Below are 20291 nucleotides of genomic sequence, written 5' to 3'. Positions count from 1 at the left end.
AGGAGGTCACAAAACTTCATTGGACTGTTCTTCCTCATCCACCTTACAGTACCTTCTGACTTCCATCTGTTTGTCCCAATGAAGGATGCACTCTGTGGGAAGTAGTATATGGATGATGGGAAGGTTATTGACACGGCACGATACTGACTCCAACGTCAACCAGTGGAGTGATAAGTGGGCATAAAGGCCCACCCAGAAAGCTGGTACAAGGTCATCACATTGAACGGAGATTATGTTGAAAAATAGGATTTCATAGCCAAAAAGAGTGGAGAATAATATGGTATATGGGAATCCTGAATAAAACCAAATTGGTTTCAGAAAAAAAAAGTGTTGCATTACATACTGAACGCCTCCAAGGCACAAGCTCCTGTACATCCCATTTTCTTATCTCATTTAGGCATGGTCAGCCATATGCCTCTGTACATGCCATAATATATTTTACCTTTGTGATCTTTCTGAGTGCTACAGTTTGGGTATAATAGAATTATTGCACAGTCTACCACAACTATTAACGCTCCAAGGAATAGCATTGCTTTTCTTCTATTGATCCCTATTTTAGACCCTTGAGCACCACTGTTATACTTTAGTATGGGCTACAGCAACTCCCTATGATCTTACCTCCGCACATCTGAATCCCTTCAACATTTCCCATCAAGATCTCAAACACTGCTACAGAACTACAGAACTGATCACACACTTTTATGTGGTTCTTTTTTGACCACACACTTCTATGTGCTTCTTTTTTGATGGGTATTATCATGTTTCTATAAACACTTAAAGACAGCTGTCATTCAGTACACCAAATGGAAATCCATTCATCAGCAGTCAAATCAGAGGCAGTTTCAGTGGTGGAAAGATGTGCTCTTGTCTTTATGTTTGAAATAGTTTGATATGTTACATGAGCACGATTTCTTCAGACTGTGTACAGGTTGTCAGCATGGCAAGCAAATGCAAGATAAGCAAAACACACAGAATAATTGTATTTGTTCATTGACAGATAGTGAGAGCTTGAACATGTTGTACGTACCATCCACAAGATCATCTAAGCACTTGACTATTCACATGCCCAATCACCAAAGATCATGCCATGCATACATCAAAATGAGGGAATCTAGAACTGCTCGAGTAAACTGTTGTGGCCAACAATATGTTGATAAGAAAACTGCAGATTCTAGGGTCAGGCAATAAAAGCCATAGTTCACCTATTATCATCAGTTCAATGCTAGACAACAAATGACTTTGCATCCATGACATTCAGAACCACCACCTAAATGTTGGACACAGAAGTCAGTGGCCAACACACGTACTTGTGTTCACTGAATGTCACAGTTTCATTACATGCCGGTATCCTAGGGAGCACACTTTTCTCCTTACTACACAAGATTAAGTGTACAATAGAGGTTACTTTTGTTCCTAGTGTTGTATTTACTACTATCTTCATACTGTGATTGTGCTCCAACAGTGAATCCCTCATTGCACTTGACAGTTTTCAATCTGGTTATTCCGTGTAGTGCAGTGTAAAAGTTTCTACATCTACATACATTCTCTCCAAGATGCTATACAATGCATGGCAGAGGGTTCTTCATACCAATAATAGGAATTTTACATCTTATCTCATTCACATGTGAAACAAGGGGAAAATGACTGTGTATACATTTTCTTATGTGTCATTAACTCTTTTACATTATTCTCATGGTTCCTACAAGAGATATATGATGCCAGCAGCAAACTGTCACACAGTCTCCCTTGAATTGCATTTCTCTGAATTTATTCAACAGAGTTTTGCAAGAACAACATGGCTTGCTTGCAAAGATTGCCATTTGAGTTGCCTAAGACTGCAATCATGATGCTATTGCCAGAGGTCACCTGATAACATCGGCTGATGACTCAGTCACGGTATGACCAATATCATTCATCACACACTTTCCTCAGTTATTGGAACAACCAGTCATTTTTTTAAGAGAATGAAGAGATAAATGTTCTAATACATGTTTTCTACGACGTACTTGAAATGACTTGTGGTGACAGTGAAAAGCAATCAAACTTCAGAAAATGCATTTCAGCAAAAGAAGGCTAATCATGCCCATACAGTAACTTTTTTCTAATTCACTCTATTTAATACCTTGTTCTATAAATCTATTGATGCCAATTCTACTAGTGTACTGGTCAGTGTATTATCTCACAGCATACCAGGTGCAGTAATATATTTTGCAGGACAAATTTGTTTAATTGAAGTTGCCCACAAATCACCTACATCCATCGATTTGGGCAAGCAGTTAATTGTAAGCAAATAATTTTAATTTACCTATAGGTAAGATGTATTTCATAGCTAGTAAAAAAATAATTTTGCAGATTAGAAATGACAATGGAATTAAAATAATCTTATAAGAAAAATACTGGATTGCATTTCACAAATGACTTCCAAACATTAGATTCCTAGATATGTCAATATTATGATTAATCTCATGCTAAGGATGCCACAAATTGATTCTTTCTTGTATGTTTCTCACAACCTAAGTATTCACATTGAAATGTCGCCCAATTCAACCAAAGAAAACAAACTGGTTCAAATTCTGCTGACCGTTATACAAGATCTGTACATTTAGAGATTGAATCCGTTGTACTGAGACTGTGCACATACTGGTGCACTGAGTTGTAAAGATCGGCCATCTTCAATCGATGTAGACAAAACCCACCAATATTGGTGCTACTGTGATCACATCCTAATCATCACTACTACACTTTTGTAGAAGTTATGAAATCTGCCACAATATTACCAGTGAATCTCTGAATTAATCTGTGTCTGCTGTGATTCCTACTTGATATGCACTTGAAAAGCAGGAGTGATACTGCCATTTATTACAAAGAGTGAAAATTTTGTCCACTTCTTTTCTTACAACTGTTCAATGATTGTACCTTCCCTTACAGAGCAGCATCATCAGGGGACAACCTGATAGTGCTGTATTGCTTGAACATCTAGTGTTTCAAGCGCTTACCACACGGAGCACTGCAAGTCACCTGAGTAATTTGTTTCTGCTTACAACAAATAAAAAATTACCATGTTAATTGGAGAAGTTGAGTGCATTAAGAAAACCCATTCCTATAATCTACGGTCTTTTTCAACCATAACAGACAAAACCGTAGTGACATTACTTCTCACCATCCCCATTACTTGCCATGCACACAGAGTAACTACAAATGATGTATCTCAATTCTTGGAGAGTTTCTTTCAGCAAATTCAAATAGATTAGATTTATAACACAGTTAACATGTATGTGATAATTATGTGCTAATAAAACAAATAAATTAAAAATAGATTTCCCTAGTTCTTTTAGCACGAATTTATTAACACTGTTTTGTCTTTGGTATTCCACTGCAAAAATGTTACCATCCTTTTATATTGATCACTTAATAAAGTGTACTAACATATAAACAACTGTAGCTGCAAAGATTTCAGTATTTTTTGTTCGGTATTAGTAATACTGGGAAAAGCAAAGTCAACTAAGTACTTCATTGAAGAGATTGGTGGCAAAAATACATTTTTCAAACCTGCTACCTACACATCAGTTTTTTTAATGTAGCTGTTGTAGTTGAGACCCAGCATAAACAATAAAGTGCAGGGATATATAAGAAACAGGAAACTAACTGAATACATGAATATGTTTTGGAAATACTGCCTTCAACAAAACTGAATTTCTTGGTCTCTTTCTCTTTACCCTCACATGTTTCAGTGATTATATACATATCATAATTAGTGGGCTTCCCTCTATTTTATAGCCAAACAATAAGTAAAGGGTAGATGACAATGTGTATAATTTGGAACAGTGGTCTCTACATTCAAAAAAAATTTATAAAATATACGATGTGTGACAATAAAGCAATGAGACTGATTTTCTTTGCAAGATGTGGCAACCCTGCAGGCTTGCGTAGACACAATATCTTTGACCTTGGTCTATAAGCTGCTTCTAGTCCAAGTGGCACATCAATGCAACTGCTAAATCATGAGTTGTGCTGTAATAAGATAACACCTGTTTGTGTCTCTCATCACAGAATTGGGTGAAAAGGCAACGACAACTTACAGTAAGCTTCAGAAGGCTTTTGGAGAGGAGGTTATGTCAAGAGCTCAAGTTTTTCGTTGGCATAAAATGTTTAGTGAAGGCAGGACGAATATTGAAGATTAAGACCGCAGTGGACGGATGTCAACTTGGCCAGGGTGCGTGAACTCGTACGATCTGATCGATGATTATCCGTGAAAATCATTGCAGAAGAACTGAACATCAATCGAGAACTGGTTCATCTAATAATAACTGAAGATCTTGGTATAAGAAAGATTTGTGCAAAAATGGCCCCCAAAAATCTCACACCACAACAGCAAGAAACACGGAAACATGTGGCAGCTGATCTGTTAGAGCAAACGGAAATCAATCCAGAATTTTTGGTGATGAAAGTTGGTTTTTTCAGTACGATCCAGAGACAAAATGCCAAAGTTGGCAATTGTGCTCAAAGGGATCACCCAGACCAAAAAAAGCTCACATGTCAAAGTCAAAAGTGAAATGCATGCTTGTGTGCTTCTTTGATTCCAGGGGAATTGTTCATAAAGAGTGGGTGCCTCCTGGACAAACAGTAAACTAATATTACTACAAAGAAATTTTAGAAAGACTTTGTAAAAGAGTTCTCCGTGTCTGTGCCAACATTGCTGATAACTGGCTTCTGCATCACGATAATGCACCATCCCAACCACACCAATTTTTAACCTCAAAACAAATTTCAGTACTACCACAGCCACCATTATTCACCAGATATCGCTCTGTGCAACTTTTTTCTATTTCCATGAGTCAAAACAGCTGTCAAGGGACACCATTTTCAAACAACACAAGATGTCCAAAAAGCTGTTACGAAGGTCTTGGAGGAAATTACAGAAGATGAGTTCCAGAAATGTTACCATCAATGGCAGAAGCGCTGGACAAAGTGTATGCAATAAGAAGGGAACTACTTTGAAGGACACAACACTAAACTTGACTAAAATGGTAAACAAAATTTTTTTTTCACATCAGTCTTATTATTTTATTGTCACATCTCGTATACCTTAAAGCACATTCTGTTGCTCCTGCCACTGACTTGCCTTCTGCAACAGAGTTGATATTTCAATATGGCTTGTCATCAGCAACTATTAAGGATCTCTCTAACCATGCTTTACCCGAAATGAAAAAAGATGCTATTTATTTGTTACTACTACTTTCCACACCCCTACGCTAATTATGTTTGTCATTTACTTAGTATCTGTTTGTGAAAAATGTGTCCTGTTAGTTCAGAAAACTTCTTGAACAGGATGTGAACTCAAACTGAGTGGATTCTAAATACTCTGCACCTTTATGTACAGACAGGATCCCACTCTAATCAACTACAATATACGTTCATACTGCACATTAAATACTTCAACACTAACACCAGACAGAAAGCTATGATCAAATTGTGATTGACAAATATAAATTTAAATGATCTAAAAACAATTACAACAAAACTGGAATGACTATATTGCTATATTACTATTGCTACACAATTCACGAACATGGGGATCTGCTGTCCACATGTTCAAAATGCATAGTGATATAACACCTATGTACATATGAGAGCCTAACAGTTTGAGGAAAAGCAAAGTTATTAATCATGGTTTTCTGAAATTCCTTCAGCAAAGAAGATGCAGTAAAATTCTGGAATGCAAATCAAGAAGAGCTGCAACATGAGTAATTTGGAAGTAGATACCTTCGTTGAGGCAAAGCAACTCAAGTCACTTAATAAAGGCAAGTGTTTCAATCTACATTATTTACCAATTAAGTTCCTTTTGTGGTACATTGCAAAGTAGCTCCACTTTTTTGCAATGTATACAACAGTTCACAAGACTGAAGATCCATACCTAAAGACTGCAAAGTTGCATGGGTCACACCAATACAAAATAAGGAACACACAAAAAATCTTTTGAATTCTGGATTCCTACCATTGATGCTGACTGGTAGCAGGATTTTGAAACATATAATGTGCTCAAACATTATGAAATAAGTCAAAGAAAATGAGCTGTTGGCACACAACCAGATGCAAGGGCTACCTGTCTGGAGTGAATAAGGATGATTTATCAACTTTTTTTTTTTTTTTTTAAATTCTGAATTGATGTCTGCTGTCTGTTGAGGGACTGCTCTCACAGCCTGTGCACTGTCCCAACACGTATGCTGGGTTAAGCACTGGTCTTGGGGTAACAACTTGACAACATGTTCTTTCCCCACTCTCTTATGATCCATTCAGAATTTTGGTGTAGCCCAGTCCAGACATATGGCATCTTTTCCAAGTGCACCAAATGTATCCTGAAAGGCAAAATAAACAGCACCCGGTTTTTGCCACATTGTCTCTGTTCTCATTTGAAACTTAACTGTCCTGGACATCCACGTATCTGCCAACACTCATTCCATCCTGCACATCTGGTGTCAGTGTAGTAGCATAGTGCTCACTGTTTAATCCAGTAATAATAGCCTTTTCACAGCTGGGAGCTACTATCAGAGTGTTGTCAAAGGGCAGGAGTTATAACTTTATATGTGGCCCCGTAACGACTTCACATGTGGTCCCGTAACCACCTCTGACTTGCGTTAGCCAGTTCTGCAGGCGTGGACTTTCTCCATGCCATGCGGCTCATTCTGCTGATGTTCGTCAGCTGGCCAAAGCACACACTCTGTGTTAGTGTACTTGCATTAACCACCACTGCCTCCTACCGTGCTGAGTTTCTGCCAGCAATGGACAACCTTACTGGCACTCGGTATTGTCTCTTCGGCTCACCTCCTGTCACTGCGACCACACTGTCCAGTATCAAACCGGTCTTGTCGCCACCGACTCCCATTCCTGTCGTCTCCATGAATGTCTAGATGTTGACAATGGAGCCACCATCACCTCACTGCTGCTGTCATTGTGTCACCGCATAGCTGAGGATCATAGGGTCTGCTCCATGTTCCGCCGCCATACAGCCAATAATGTGTGTGTCACTAGCCTTTGCCTTTTGGCTCCTGGTGCTGTCCTGCCAGCAAATGCTTGCATCAGTGCAAAAACACAGAATATCAAGAATTGCCCTATTGCAGGTGTCTACCCTTAGTTTTGCAATGATTGTTTTGTTCATAAATTAAATTCTAGCCACCTTTGTTTGGAACCATGTGCCTGAAACGCTCCCAGCAAGAGAGCACTGCTGAGATGGGTGTGATGTCTCTATTGAGGCTCAAAATATATGTAGACAGAGGAGTAGTTTTGGCAGCTGTGATTACAGGCAGCTGTGGCAAAGAAAGATTCACGTGTTCTGGCCTTTTTTGGGAGACCATAGGGAGGTGAAGCCTGTATGACTGCCTCACCATCTTTCTCGGGGATTCTAGCACTATTACTTGAAGAAGCAGGGCGATTTGTTTCCACCAATTAATGAAATAATGAGCCACGTCCCATGTTCACTAATGAAACTAACTGCAGACAATATGAGCAAGCAAGGTCATACCGCCAGCAGATGTCACACCCCCTACCACCCTATTTATAGAGAAGTAGGACATGTGTGCATAAAACATAAACTGTCCTCAGTAACGAAACAGAGGAAAGTATGGCTGGGTGGCTTTAAGACTCACACAGGGAATGGGAGACCTAATCAGGGAAATGGACAACCCCCTCCCCTTCCTTTAAGAACAGTTAATTACCAAGGTTTAATAGAAATATAAAGGGTAAAATGTAAGGGAGAAATGTGAGAATTTTGTTTCACACAAGTGCTCAAATAAGTTCAGTTTTCTTGTTCCGTGGTGACAAACAGGTGTTAAAGCCACCACACTGCTGTGTTATAATTAGTGTCAAGAACGACGGTCATCAAGTTTAAGTTTTTTCTGCGCACCTACATCATGCATTCTGCAAGAGCCAATGAGCATTCAGTAGTGATATGAGTGATCTGCTGTGAGTGACTTAGCCAATGTGAGCATTAAAAGTGATCATAGTGGATCACGTAGTGAACTTTTACTCCATTTGCCGTGAGTTGTCCACACTCATGGTGATGGTAATTTACAAATTCTACATAAGCAAGAAGGATACATAATTTGCAGGATACATGCGTTCTCCAAGTGCACACCACACATATGTGTGTACCGCAAATGTCACTTTGAACGGCAACACTGTAATCCCCATCTATGCCTTGAACTACATGACTCACCATCATTCATGAATTAGACTACAGTGATCTGGATGCTGAAGGAATAGTGACAGCAAGGGCATTCAGAAGCTGATGGAGCAGTCTACAATTTTGAAATGGAATCATTAAGGATGTGAGGGCACAATTTTGATGTCATTCTGGGGACCGAATACAGGTCGCATACTGTCCAATTTGATGAGGCACCTACCATTTTGGCAGCAATCACACCACACGGATGCGAGAAGTCCCAGAAAAACAGCCTGTTTCTTGAGTCCCTACAGAACTGTATACTGTGATGTTAAAATCCAACACCCTTGTAAACATTAGTGGTGGTACTGGAACGTTTCTCTGGCTGACAGTCAAAATCCTAGATCCTTGAATGAAATGCCTTCCTAGTTGATCCACTCATCCAGAATGATGTTACTGATAGATTTCAGACCCGCATGAAACTAAGCCTGTGTAACAAAGATACTGTGGTGACAAAAGTATGTGTTCTAGTGTGTTTGGATGATTTTGGAGCAAGAGATGTCGTAATACCAAATGGGACAATCAAGTATAAGATTCCTCTGACAGGAGGGACACAGTTTCAGGAGTTTAGAAGATAGGAATCATCTCCGATACAAGTCTCTTCAATCATGCTACCCCTTAAAAACATTTTCAGGAAAAGTTATTGTATTTAATTGTGTTTGAGTGAAGTATTTTTGTTATATCCACAGATTACCACCCATGTGTGAACAAAACTTTTTATTAGGTGGAGCAAGGCCACTGCTTAATTTTACAAAAAGATAAACTTTCCTTGAAAACAAAAGGCTGCTTCTCCAACCAAAATTTTATAACAAGCCAAAGAATATGCCACCTTATTGAATTGAAATATTAGCAACTGAACTAAATTTACATTCCTTTGTTGGGTTTTCTCTCGACGTTTTCCGGCGGATGCTGCAAAGTAGACGGGCGCAGAGTCCGGGTTGCAGGTCGAAAGACGCCAGTTTCCCTTTCTTCTGGCTATTTACACAGCAGCTCCAGTCTTCCTCCACTGATTCTGGAGTGATGATTGGCGGCCATTGGCGATCCCTGACTGGTGGATGGTGATACCATAGTGTGGCCATCCATGCCGGAAAAAGGCTCGTGGGAATGCATAGTTCGTGGCTGATTAACTGTTTGGTGGGAATGCCTCTAGTGCCGGCTGGCGGAACGCGACAGCACTAAGTTGCAGGCGCCACTTAACTCTGCCGCGGTAGCCAACCATTGCGTTTGTGTGGCTGTGCACGCCATGGCAATTTTGCATCCAGTTTTAGAGAATTTGCATGATTGTTTGAAGAGAGAAAATACTTGCCTAGTTCACCATGAAATTTTGACTGGGGATGCCAGACTGACAGCACTTACAGTCATTTGTGGAAAAGAGTATTCAGCAGTAGTTTCATGTCTGAATTATACAACCCTCAACCAGCCCATGGGCATCACCAACAACAGTGGTTGTTCCCAAGAAATCTATTAATGATAAGAAACTTTGTGTGGATATGAGGACAGTAAATGAAGTCACAATACCAACACATACTCATTGCCTTGTATCAATGAAACTTTGGATAGACTGTGGAACTGTAAAATATTTACCACTTTAGATATGAAAGTAAGATATTATCAGATTGTGATTGCACCCCAAGACAGGCCAAAAACCATGTCTGTAGTGCCCTCCAGGTACATGAGTTCTTGAGGCTGCCTTTCGGCTTAAGGAATGCGCCCACCACATTCCGGTGGTTTGTCAACTTCTTCTTAAGATGGCTGAAGCCAACAACATGCTTGGTCTATTTAGACCTCTTGTCAGACGTATCTCATCCTTGAATGTCACTGTATCCTGGCTAGTAGTCTCATGTGGTACTACGACACCTGGTATAACTGAGGAAGATGCTGATGATTATGAATTATATTGTCAATATCACAAGGTGCCCACTTGAGTTTAAAGTTGGAGAAATGCTTTCTCGTAGCATCACAGTTCAGTATCTGGGCCATATTGTTAGCTCAGCTGAGGTACAGACAGACCCACGGCTAACGAAAACGGCAGACAATTTCCCTGCACTCACTAATGTGAAGGAATTGCAAAATTTTCTAAAATGGCAGACAGTTTCTCTGCACCCACTAATGTGAAGGAATTGCAAAATTTTCTAGTATTGGTGAGTATTTATCTTTAATTCAGCAAGGATTATGTGACAGCAACAAAACAATTAACAAAGTTGCTGAAAAAAAGGAGCATCTTCTGAATGGGCTGTAGAATGCAAGTCTGCAACACAACAGGTCAAAGATGTATTAACAAGTTCGTCCTTGCTGACACACCCCAATTCTGAGAAGTCATATATGTTCTCAAGTGCTGCATCTGAGTTTGCTGTAGGATGCACTCTGAGTCAGGAACAGGATGGGGAAGAAAAACTGAATTGTTACGTTTCTCATCAACTTACTAATGTTGAAGTTAATTACAACACAAGAGAGAAGGAATTGTCAGCCTTGGTGATTGGATTTACATGCTTTATGTGCAGCAGGAAATCCACACTGGAAACTGCCAATGCTGCTCTTTTATGACTACTGAATTTGAAAGACCCCAGCGGAGACTCAATGCACTGGGTGTTGAAGTTAAGCAGTACTGGACAAATTTCATCAAAATCCAGCTGCATTAAGTAGAAAGATCTGTCCTTTTAGAATGGGGGGGGGGGGGGGGGGGGAGAGGGGGGGAGGGGGGGGGGGGGGGGGAAGCATCTGTCCACAAATGAGCATAGACTTGCAAAGAGCAGCTCGTTCAAAACTCAGCTTGCCCTTTTTCTCATACAATACCCTGCAAACAATGCTGAAGGGCAACAGGCAGATTTCATATGCCTAGATTTCCAAAAAGTGTTTGATAAGGTGTCCCACTCCCACTGCAGACAGATGTATGAGTATTATGGAGATGCTTCATGATCTTAAATGAGACTTTCTAGATAGGAGACGACATTCTTATCGCAAAACATTACTGAGAGAATTTATGGAACTGGTATTTGAAGTTGACTGCAGAAAGTTTCTACTGCCACTAACATACATTTTGTGTAAGGACCACAAAGATAAGAGTAATTAGGGCTCATGTTGAAGTGTACAGACCTTGTACTAATAGTGGCACAAGGTAATTTTTGCCATGCACCCTGTGGTGGCTTTCAGAGTACATATCTAGATGAAATGTACTGCACGCAAATGAGGCGCTTATCACGGAGCTTAAAGAGAAGCAAAGTGAGGACGTCAACTGTCAGCACTGTGCTACTCTCCCAGATCTCGTATCCAAAGGCAATATATTGTAGCATAAAACTCCTCTTGGGAATTGATTAGCAATATTGAAAGCACTCCAGTCTTGTATCATTATCCTATGCCATGATAGCACCCAAACCTGCCACATCAGGAAACGAGCTACAAAGAACTGAATTGCTACCTGTTACTGGTGGCAACATGGGCAACGTGATATGGATATAGATATACATGCTTGTGTTCAGTGCACGCAAGTAGCGCAACAAACACAGCAATGGATTCTGTTTCAGACCTTGCCAGAAGCCTCTACAATCACTTTTCACAGTACCTGGTTTTGGTGTCAATTACAGATAAGATGGCGGACACCATAGAAAAAGCCTTTATGAATCACTTAGTATCACCATTCAGGAGTCCCAACGCCATTCTGATGGAGGAAGAAACGATTTCCATGTCTGCTCTATTTGTACAAGTGTGTAAACTGTTATAGATTGAGAAGTGGAGAACTAATCCCTTCCATCCCAAAATCAATGGCCATGTTGAATGTATTCATAAAACCACTATCCTAATCCTATCCTATTACATGAACAAGACACATAATGATTGTGTTTGTTATCTGCCATATTTATTATCTGTCTACAACAGCAGATTTCAGAACTCAACGGGGCACATACCCTATGAGGTAATGTATAGAAGCCCCACAAGCCTCCCTTCCAAATTACGTGAGTTACCTCCTCACTGTACTCTACCATGCCATCTCACTGCCTCGCTTCACAGTGCCCCTCCACTGCCTTGACAGTCCACCAGAATCCGTTTGTAAGGTAAGACGTAATAAAATTAAAAGGCACAAATAAATCCTCTGTCAGCCCTGGTCATCCCAGTTTAATAAGCGATGAAATAATTATTTTAAATGTTATCATCCAGAGAACAAAATTAATTGCACTTAGATGTTCCCCTTAGTGTGCAAGGTCCCCATATCATCACCGTCTGCCTACAAGAGAATACCATAAATCATCATTTTTGCAAATTTCTTGCTCTACTCCTGCGGAAGGGGGAAAGAATGTGCAGGTGGTCAGCTGTGTGGAGGAAGTTGGGATGATTTATCAAAATTTTGTATTCTAAACTGGTTTCTGTGATTGAGTTTGCTGCTGAGAGCGCTCTCACAACCAGTGTAGCATCCAGGCACCTGATGCTGGGCTAGGCAGGGTCCCCACGGTAAGTACTGCTGACACACAGATGCCTTTGCGAGCATCAGCTGCAACCCTTCACCAATGGAAACTTAAGACAGGCTCATGTGGGACCTCAGATGCAGGCAGCCGAGGATCAGAGAGGAGATGCTTCACTCTTTCTGTTGCTGGCTACTGATGCAACAACACGTCCATTCTCTAGTCTCTTACAGCGCATTCAAAACTTTGACCATGATAGTCCCCTCCAGATGTGTGGCATCTTCCCCATGTATGACCTATGTATCCACGTATGACCTATAAATGCCGCCAGGTTTTTACCAGATACTCCATAGGCAATCAACCTCATTAAAAGCTGCATATGAGGAACAATGCCTAAAAGTTTTGGGAATTCTGGAATCAACTTGAGAATACCTGTCAACAGCAGTCTTTATTTGATGTGAATAAAGAGCCAATTGTGTTTCCTAAGAATGATATTTTCTGAAACTGTCGTGCAGTATAGAATGAGGACAGGCAGATATGTGGACATCCAATTGAGAACATGGTCCAGTCCTAGGTTGTGTTTATCTTACACAGGCCATTCAACCGTACACAACTGGCACACTAGAGTATTGGGCACGCTGATAACACTGTTACCTTTTTACAATTTTTATTTACCGAACACATTCTTACGCACATTGTCTTTCCAAACTGGGCTTTGCCAGATGATGTGAAATTTCTAGGAGGAACTAAGCATTTGAAAATCACTTTGTTACTTTGATACATTCTGAAAAATCATTGATGTAGATATAGATATACAGACTTTCACCCACATTTGTATAGGGAGGTTAAAGGGCTGGGAAAAGTGGGCAGGAGCAAAAATTAGTAGCAATTAAGTAAATTTTTGGCTTTAAATCCTTACATAAAATTCATGTTTGTCTGCCTGTTTGGAACGTATGATCTCAAAAAGTAATGGTCTGTTTCACGCGCAATCTCCCCCCCCCCCCCCAAAAAAAAATAAGACTGGTTCTGTCTTGGGAAGTTTTGTAGCTATATAGCTCTTCCAGCAACAATGTACTGGTTTTTTGTTCAAATAGACTGCTAGAAAGACAATGCTACAATTCTGGACATTACAAAAATCAACAACAACTTTGTGAACATGTTATTTTGGCAGCAGAAAACATTGACATCAGTACAATGAACAACACCATCCATCAATAATTTGCTGGCAGGTTTGTCTCCTACAAATCTACTGACAAACTATCCAGCTGAGTTTTCGAATTTGTTGGATTTTCCTGCTGTCCCACTGCATACATTGTAACTCAAAACTGTGGCACTAATAATTAATTTGTGCAAAATTGATCCATCTGGGTTGTTCAATGGAATCAAACTCACCATCAAAAAACTTATGCCAAACATCACTGAGACAACAATTCTGAATGAAAAGTCAAACGGAGAAGATGTGCTCATTCAACAAATTCCTATCATTCCCACTGACGTGCCATTTCATTTTAAATGACTAAAATTCCCCACTTGCCTGGCATTCTCAATGATCAACAACAAATTGCAAGATCATTCACTTCACTTCAAGACTAAAATTCTCCACTTGCCTGGCATTCTCAATGATCAACAACAAATTGCAAGATCATTCACTTCAAGTGCATGGATTAAATGTGGAAAATCCATACTTTTCACAAGGTCAGATATATGTTGCAACCTTACAAATGGAACAGCCAAAAAATTGTATTTGTCTTTGCACAAAACAGAAAGGCCAGTAATATTGTATATCCCAAAGAACTTGAATAAACTTATTCACATATAATGCAATTATGCAGAAATGATTATTTTATTTATTTCCTACATATTTTCCTGTCTCAATTACATGTACATACTTCCAATATATTACAAAAAAAATTGAAAGGGGCACTGCAATGTGTTCAGAGCATTAGCTAATACTACATGTACTGCATCACTGTCACCGTTTTCAACAGCAGCAGCAGCAGCCACTGCCACAATTTGACATCCATACTGGATTAAGGTGTACCCTTGACTTTTCAATGTCATTAAGATTTTCATCTTTATGCCCATGTGTTTTCTAATGCCATCTACCTACCTTACTGTATGTTATTCTATTTCTTACTTTCTGGAATTCAGCAAAAAAAAACATCCTTTCCCCATCTACCATCTATCCACCTGCTTATATGACCCACCCATCTCTATTTAATTTTCAATACAGCCCACATTACATCTTCCATTCCAGTCTGTCCACTGATCCAAATCAAGTTTTCCTGTCTTGTCTTAACATGCATTTCCACAGTGCTCACTTGATGAATGCTAATTTTTTTTTAAAGGTCCTCCCATTGAAAGTTCATGTCTCACCGTCACACATCAGAACTGATAATATACACTGACAAAATTTTCTTTGCAGACACACAGGAAGTTAAGGCTTAAAAACCCTATTTGATGAAAGACATTCTGGAGAATCATCTGGTGGCTACACACATAAAGACTCCTTTATTTAGTTCGAGCACAATGAGTTTTGACATTCTCGGTCATTACTGAGTAAAAGATAAAAGACAGTTAGATTATACACCACTAAGTCCACTCCATATAGCCACGTACCTGAACAATTGTATTCTGTGCAGTTACAGGGAAGGAAAATTAGTCCTCCTGTGTTTTCATATGTGACTTCATCTCTCTTATGGTGTTGTTATTATTTTGTGATATAGTTGTTGGCAGTGAATTATTTTACAGTCTGTCTTAAACATTGGATTCTTAAATGTGTCCAATTCTGTTGAGTGCAAATTATTTTTTATTTATTTAATCCATGCCTAAGATCCTGGAGAATCTCTACAGTTCTGTAGTATTAACTCCACTACCCTTTCACGAACCTCTACATTCCACTTATCTCCTTTAAAGCAAGCACCCTCAGAAGATACATACTACTTAAGCAGTACTCAACTGCAGGTTTCACATAGATCTTTACAGAGTCAATGTTGGATCAACACACTTTCAGAAATTCTCCCAATAAACACAGGTAAAATTTCTGCCCTTTTTATAATGGATTTCTTATGTTTGTCCCACTACATAGTTCTTAATATTGTTAATAACCAGATATTTAAATTATGTGGACTGAACTTGAAGGAATGTTTTAGGTTTCCTTCTATGCTCCCAAGGGGCATACATGTCTATAGCGCTGAGCTAATAATAAAAGATCACAATAAATAATGGTGCATGCTGGAAGGGCCACGTGAGCTGGTTCAGAGACATTATTCTCTAAGCTAACAACTACAGTAAAACTTAGTGAGTTACTAGCTCTTAATCAGGGAGGGCCTCTGCTTTTTATGGAGTCACTGGAATGGGTGGACCATGAATGGCTCACAGCCTTTGTTCGGCATCATCTGGTGGTGCAGGAAAACCTGCTTCAGCGGTGTGCTTGCCAGCAAAGGGGTGCCAAAATGGCCGGGGATGGAATGGTGATAAACTCACCTGGTAGTCCTGGCACACACTGCACTATTTACACCACACTTTATGTAGTGTTCCAGGTGCTGATATCAGGGGACAAACCAGGCATCCAGCATCAGGCTTTGTACACCTGCAGTCAATGGAAGCACCTCGAGCAAACACGGCTTAGGAAGGCAGCATGAAAAATGGAGTAGCATCCTCGAACTGTGATACAACAGTGACACTGGATGTGGGATAAAAACATGCTGTCTGCACATACTGTGGCGAAACGTGGCAGACAACGACATAATCCACATGGCGCTGTGTGGGTGGGCTGTTGAGAGCATGGCCAGGAGGTCTTGCCTCGTTGAAGTGGACCAACAGACTGGCCAAGAGGTGTTTTGGCATCGTGGTGTCCTTGCTTAGGCCATCTAAGTTCTAACTCAGCAGAAGTGACCAGCGAGGGTGTTGGTGGATGTGGTAGTACCTTGGCTGGCAGGTGCTTTGCTGATCACTAGGTTTTTGTCTGCACAGCCCTTCATCTACTGCTACAGATGGAGGCGATGGAAGGAGTTGCCACAAACCTAACTGGAGATCACTAATGCTGTTTTTTCAAACAGTTACCGAGTTTTTCCTTCTATTGATATACATTTTTTACTCATTTATTATATCTGAAGCCTGCTCAAATTTGTACATAGCCAAACATAGATTGTTGTTCTGGTTAACAATGTATGCTACCTACATTTAAGTTGTTTTTACACACTGAATGAATTCAGAGTAACTGCATGGTTTGCTCCATGATTAGCTACTGGAGTTCACCATCATATCTATGAGAAATGCAGGGCAATACATAAATTGCATGGAATTCAGAGCAACGCAGATATCTTGAGTCACATTGATGGCAGCTGTGACGCAAGAATCACAATATTTGCCTGAGAGCAATTTCCTCACTAGCCTGACTGTCCTGATTGGGCTGCCAGTGACTTATTTCTTCCTGAATTTCAAATAGTTCCTCACTGGATATCATATTCATGGTAGTATGAAAGTTATTGTTATCAGCTGACCATTACAGAGCTTACTATCCAAATAATTTCTATACTTAGATGACCAATATTAATAAAAATAGAAGAAGTATATTTGAAAAAAATGATATAATATTACTCACAAGGGAACGCTTTATCCCCAGGATAGTAATAATATGTGAATTCAGCATGTACCAGTGTGGATTCTCCTTTCAAGCGACTGCTCTCACCTGTAGATGAAATGATTTGAGCAATCAGACCTTAACAAGAAATTATGTAATCAAATCACATTATTGTCAATAGCCAAAAAATAAGATAATTATATTACACTACAATAGAAACTATAACTGAGTTGGAAGTTACTGTATTACACACTTGACATATTGCAATAGCCTGTCTTCATTTTTCTCATCATCAAAGTTTATATTTGATAGTATGGACTCACACAGCATACCTGCTACATGTATGCTACTTGATTTGCTTACTGCAAGTCAGTTATGCAGATACCATACACCGGAGTTAGGTATCTAAATCATACTTTAGTTAGGCATTTTTTCATGACGTGCTGCAAGTAACCCATTTGGGTGTTAGACTCTGATCTTTGGACGTGAAAAAGTTACTCTTACCAAAATGAACAATAAATCTGACAGAGCAATGTATTTCTCTGGAGGTGTAAAACCTCTTTCATATGCCATAAAGCAGCATAAGTCCTGGATAAAATCTGCAGCAAAAAGTATTTTCAACCTTCTGGTATTGGATAATGTAAAATACTGAAAATACAAATACAAATAAAAGTTATTTATGTAAGACAGTAACAATTACCATGTGTTCCAGGAATAATTCCAACTGTACAAAGCGTAATAAAAATGTAATGAATGAAAGAAGGATCAGAAACATTTTGAATTACATAAAGACTGTTGTTGTTATTGTGGTATTCAGTCCAAAGACTGGTTTGATGCAGCTGTTCTTGCTAACCTATTCCATGCAAGCCTCTTCGGCTCTTTGTAGCTACTGCAATCTGCATACATTTGAATGTGCTTACTGTAGTCAAGCCTTGGACTGTCTCTACAATTTTGGTCAGCCACACTTCCATCCATTACCAAATATGCTATTCCTTGATGCTTCAGGATGTATCCTATCAACCAACACCTTCTTCTAGTCTAGATGCTTCAAATATTTTTCTCCCCTATTAAATTCAGTACTTTCTCATTAGTTACTCAATCAAACTATCTAATCTTCAGCAGTCATCTCTTGCACCACTATTTCAAAAGCTCCTTTTCTCTCCTTGCCTGAACTGTTTATCACCCATGTTTCACTTCTGTACAAGGCTACACTCTAGAGAAATAGCTTCAGAAAAGACTTCCCAGCATTTATCTACAATTCATGTTAGCAATTTTGCAGTTTTTTCAGATTTTTTTTTTTCTTTTGTCAGTGAAACTCATCTCCTAATCTAATTCCCCCAGAAACGCAACATTTAATTCAATTTATTCCAGTATTTTTGTTTTACTTTAATTGATGTTCATCTTATAACCTCTTTTCAAGACTCTCCGTTCTATTCATTTTATCTTCCAAGCCCTTTTCCATCTCTGACACAATTAAAATTTAACTTGTAAATCTCAGAGTTTTTATTTCTTCTAACTACACTTGAATACATTTTACAAAGCAAACAATAGAAAATCCAGGATGTAATGTAACAATACACGAAAAGTTGCTACTCACCACATAGCAGAGATGTTGAGTCCCAGATAGGCACAACAAAATGACTGTCACAGATAAGCTTTCAGCCATGAATGCCTATATCAAAAATAGACCGCACACACACATAAACTAAACTCACACACATTTAACTGCAGTCTCTGGCAGCTGAACCCACACTACAAGCAGCAGCAGTAGTGCATGATGAGAGTGGCAACTGGGTGAGGGTAAGGAGGAGGCTGGCATGGGGAGGGAGGGACAGCAGGGTAGGAGTGGGAGACAGTGAAGTGCTGGGGAGTGCGCAAGGATGAGGTGGAGTGAAGGCATGGCAGCTAGGTGAATTTGAGAGGTTAGACGGAGGGGAGGGGTAGGATTCCTCTAGATGGCCCATGAATAGATTGGCATAGGATGGTTCCATGTGGGTGTCCATAGCTGTACCATAGATTTGTTTGTAGGTAATGCCTTCAAAGGAGAAGTAATTGTGGGTGAGGATATAGATTGTCATTGCGACTAGGAAGGAGGTTGTTGGTTTGGAATCCATAGGGCGTCTGGAAAGTTAGTGTTATATAGCAATAAGGTCATGGGCATTAGGAATGTTAGTGTACAGGGAGGTGGCATCAACAGTGACGAGCAGGGCACCGTGTGGTAAAGGGACAGGAACTGTGGAGAGTCGGTGGAGGAAATGGTTGGTATCTTCTATAAAGGAGGGTAGGTACCGAGTGATAGGTTGAAGGTGTTGCTCTACAAGACCAGAGATTCTCTCAGTGGGCCATGATGGGGATCTTGGGTGGTTGGGTTTATGGGCTTTAGGAAACATGTAAAAGGTAGGAGTGCAGGGAGTGGTAGGGGTGAGCAGACAGATGGACTGCAGGGACAGATACTGAGATGGGCATAAGGATTGGAGGAGTGACTAGAGATCCTGCTGGATTACTGGAATGGGTTCACTATGGAGAGGTTTGTAGGTGGATGCATCTGACAGCTGGTGGAGTCGTGGAGTCCTTCTGACGGGTAATCCTTGCTGTTCAAAACAACAATGGTGGAGCCAATGTCCACAGGTAGGATTATAAGGTCAGGATCAGTTTTTAGATGATGGACTGTGGTTCTTTCTCCAGATGTAAGGTTAGTTTGCGTGTTGAGGGATTTGGGGGATGATAGTGAGGCAAGGTTCGAGGTTAAGGAATTTGGGAAAGTTAACAGGGGGTGATTTGGGGGCAGTGGGGGTGGATTACAGTTGGATGGAGGAGTGAACTGAGATACATCTGCTACAAACCTAGGCTACGTGCACCTGCACGGCACCATTCTATGCCAACCTATTCATTGACCATCTAGAGGAATCCTAAACTTCTCACCTGGTTCAGATTCACTGATGACATCTTTGTGATCTGGATCGAGGGTGAGGATATCCTATCCACATTCCTCCCGAACCTCAACTGCTTGCTATGACTCCCCCTCCCCGCCCCAGCCTCCTCCTTACCCCCACCCAGTTGCCACTCCCGCCATGCACTGCTGCTGTTGTTCACA

The 20291-nt window shown here is 40.1% G+C and overlaps 1 protein-coding gene across 3 annotated transcripts in view; it reads right to left on the bottom strand.

Moving 5' to 3' along the window:
* Positions 1-20291, bottom strand: part of LOC126412774 (UHRF1-binding protein 1) — a 443324-nt gene that overhangs the window by 241699 nt on the left and 181334 nt on the right. For all 3 annotated transcript variants that reach the window (XM_050082540.1, XM_050082538.1, XM_050082539.1), the window contains exon 8: positions 17219-17305. In XM_050082540.1, coding sequence (XP_049938497.1) covers positions 17219-17305 — 87 coding nt within the window. The remainder of the gene's footprint in view (positions 1-17218; positions 17306-20291) is intronic.

Source organism: Schistocerca serialis, chromosome 7 (genome assembly GCF_023864345.2).
Source record: "Schistocerca serialis cubense isolate TAMUIC-IGC-003099 chromosome 7, iqSchSeri2.2, whole genome shotgun sequence".
In the NCBI taxonomy this organism is placed as follows: Eukaryota; Metazoa; Arthropoda; class Insecta; order Orthoptera; family Acrididae; genus Schistocerca; species Schistocerca serialis.
This window is presented reverse-complemented; position numbering and strand designations above follow the sequence as displayed.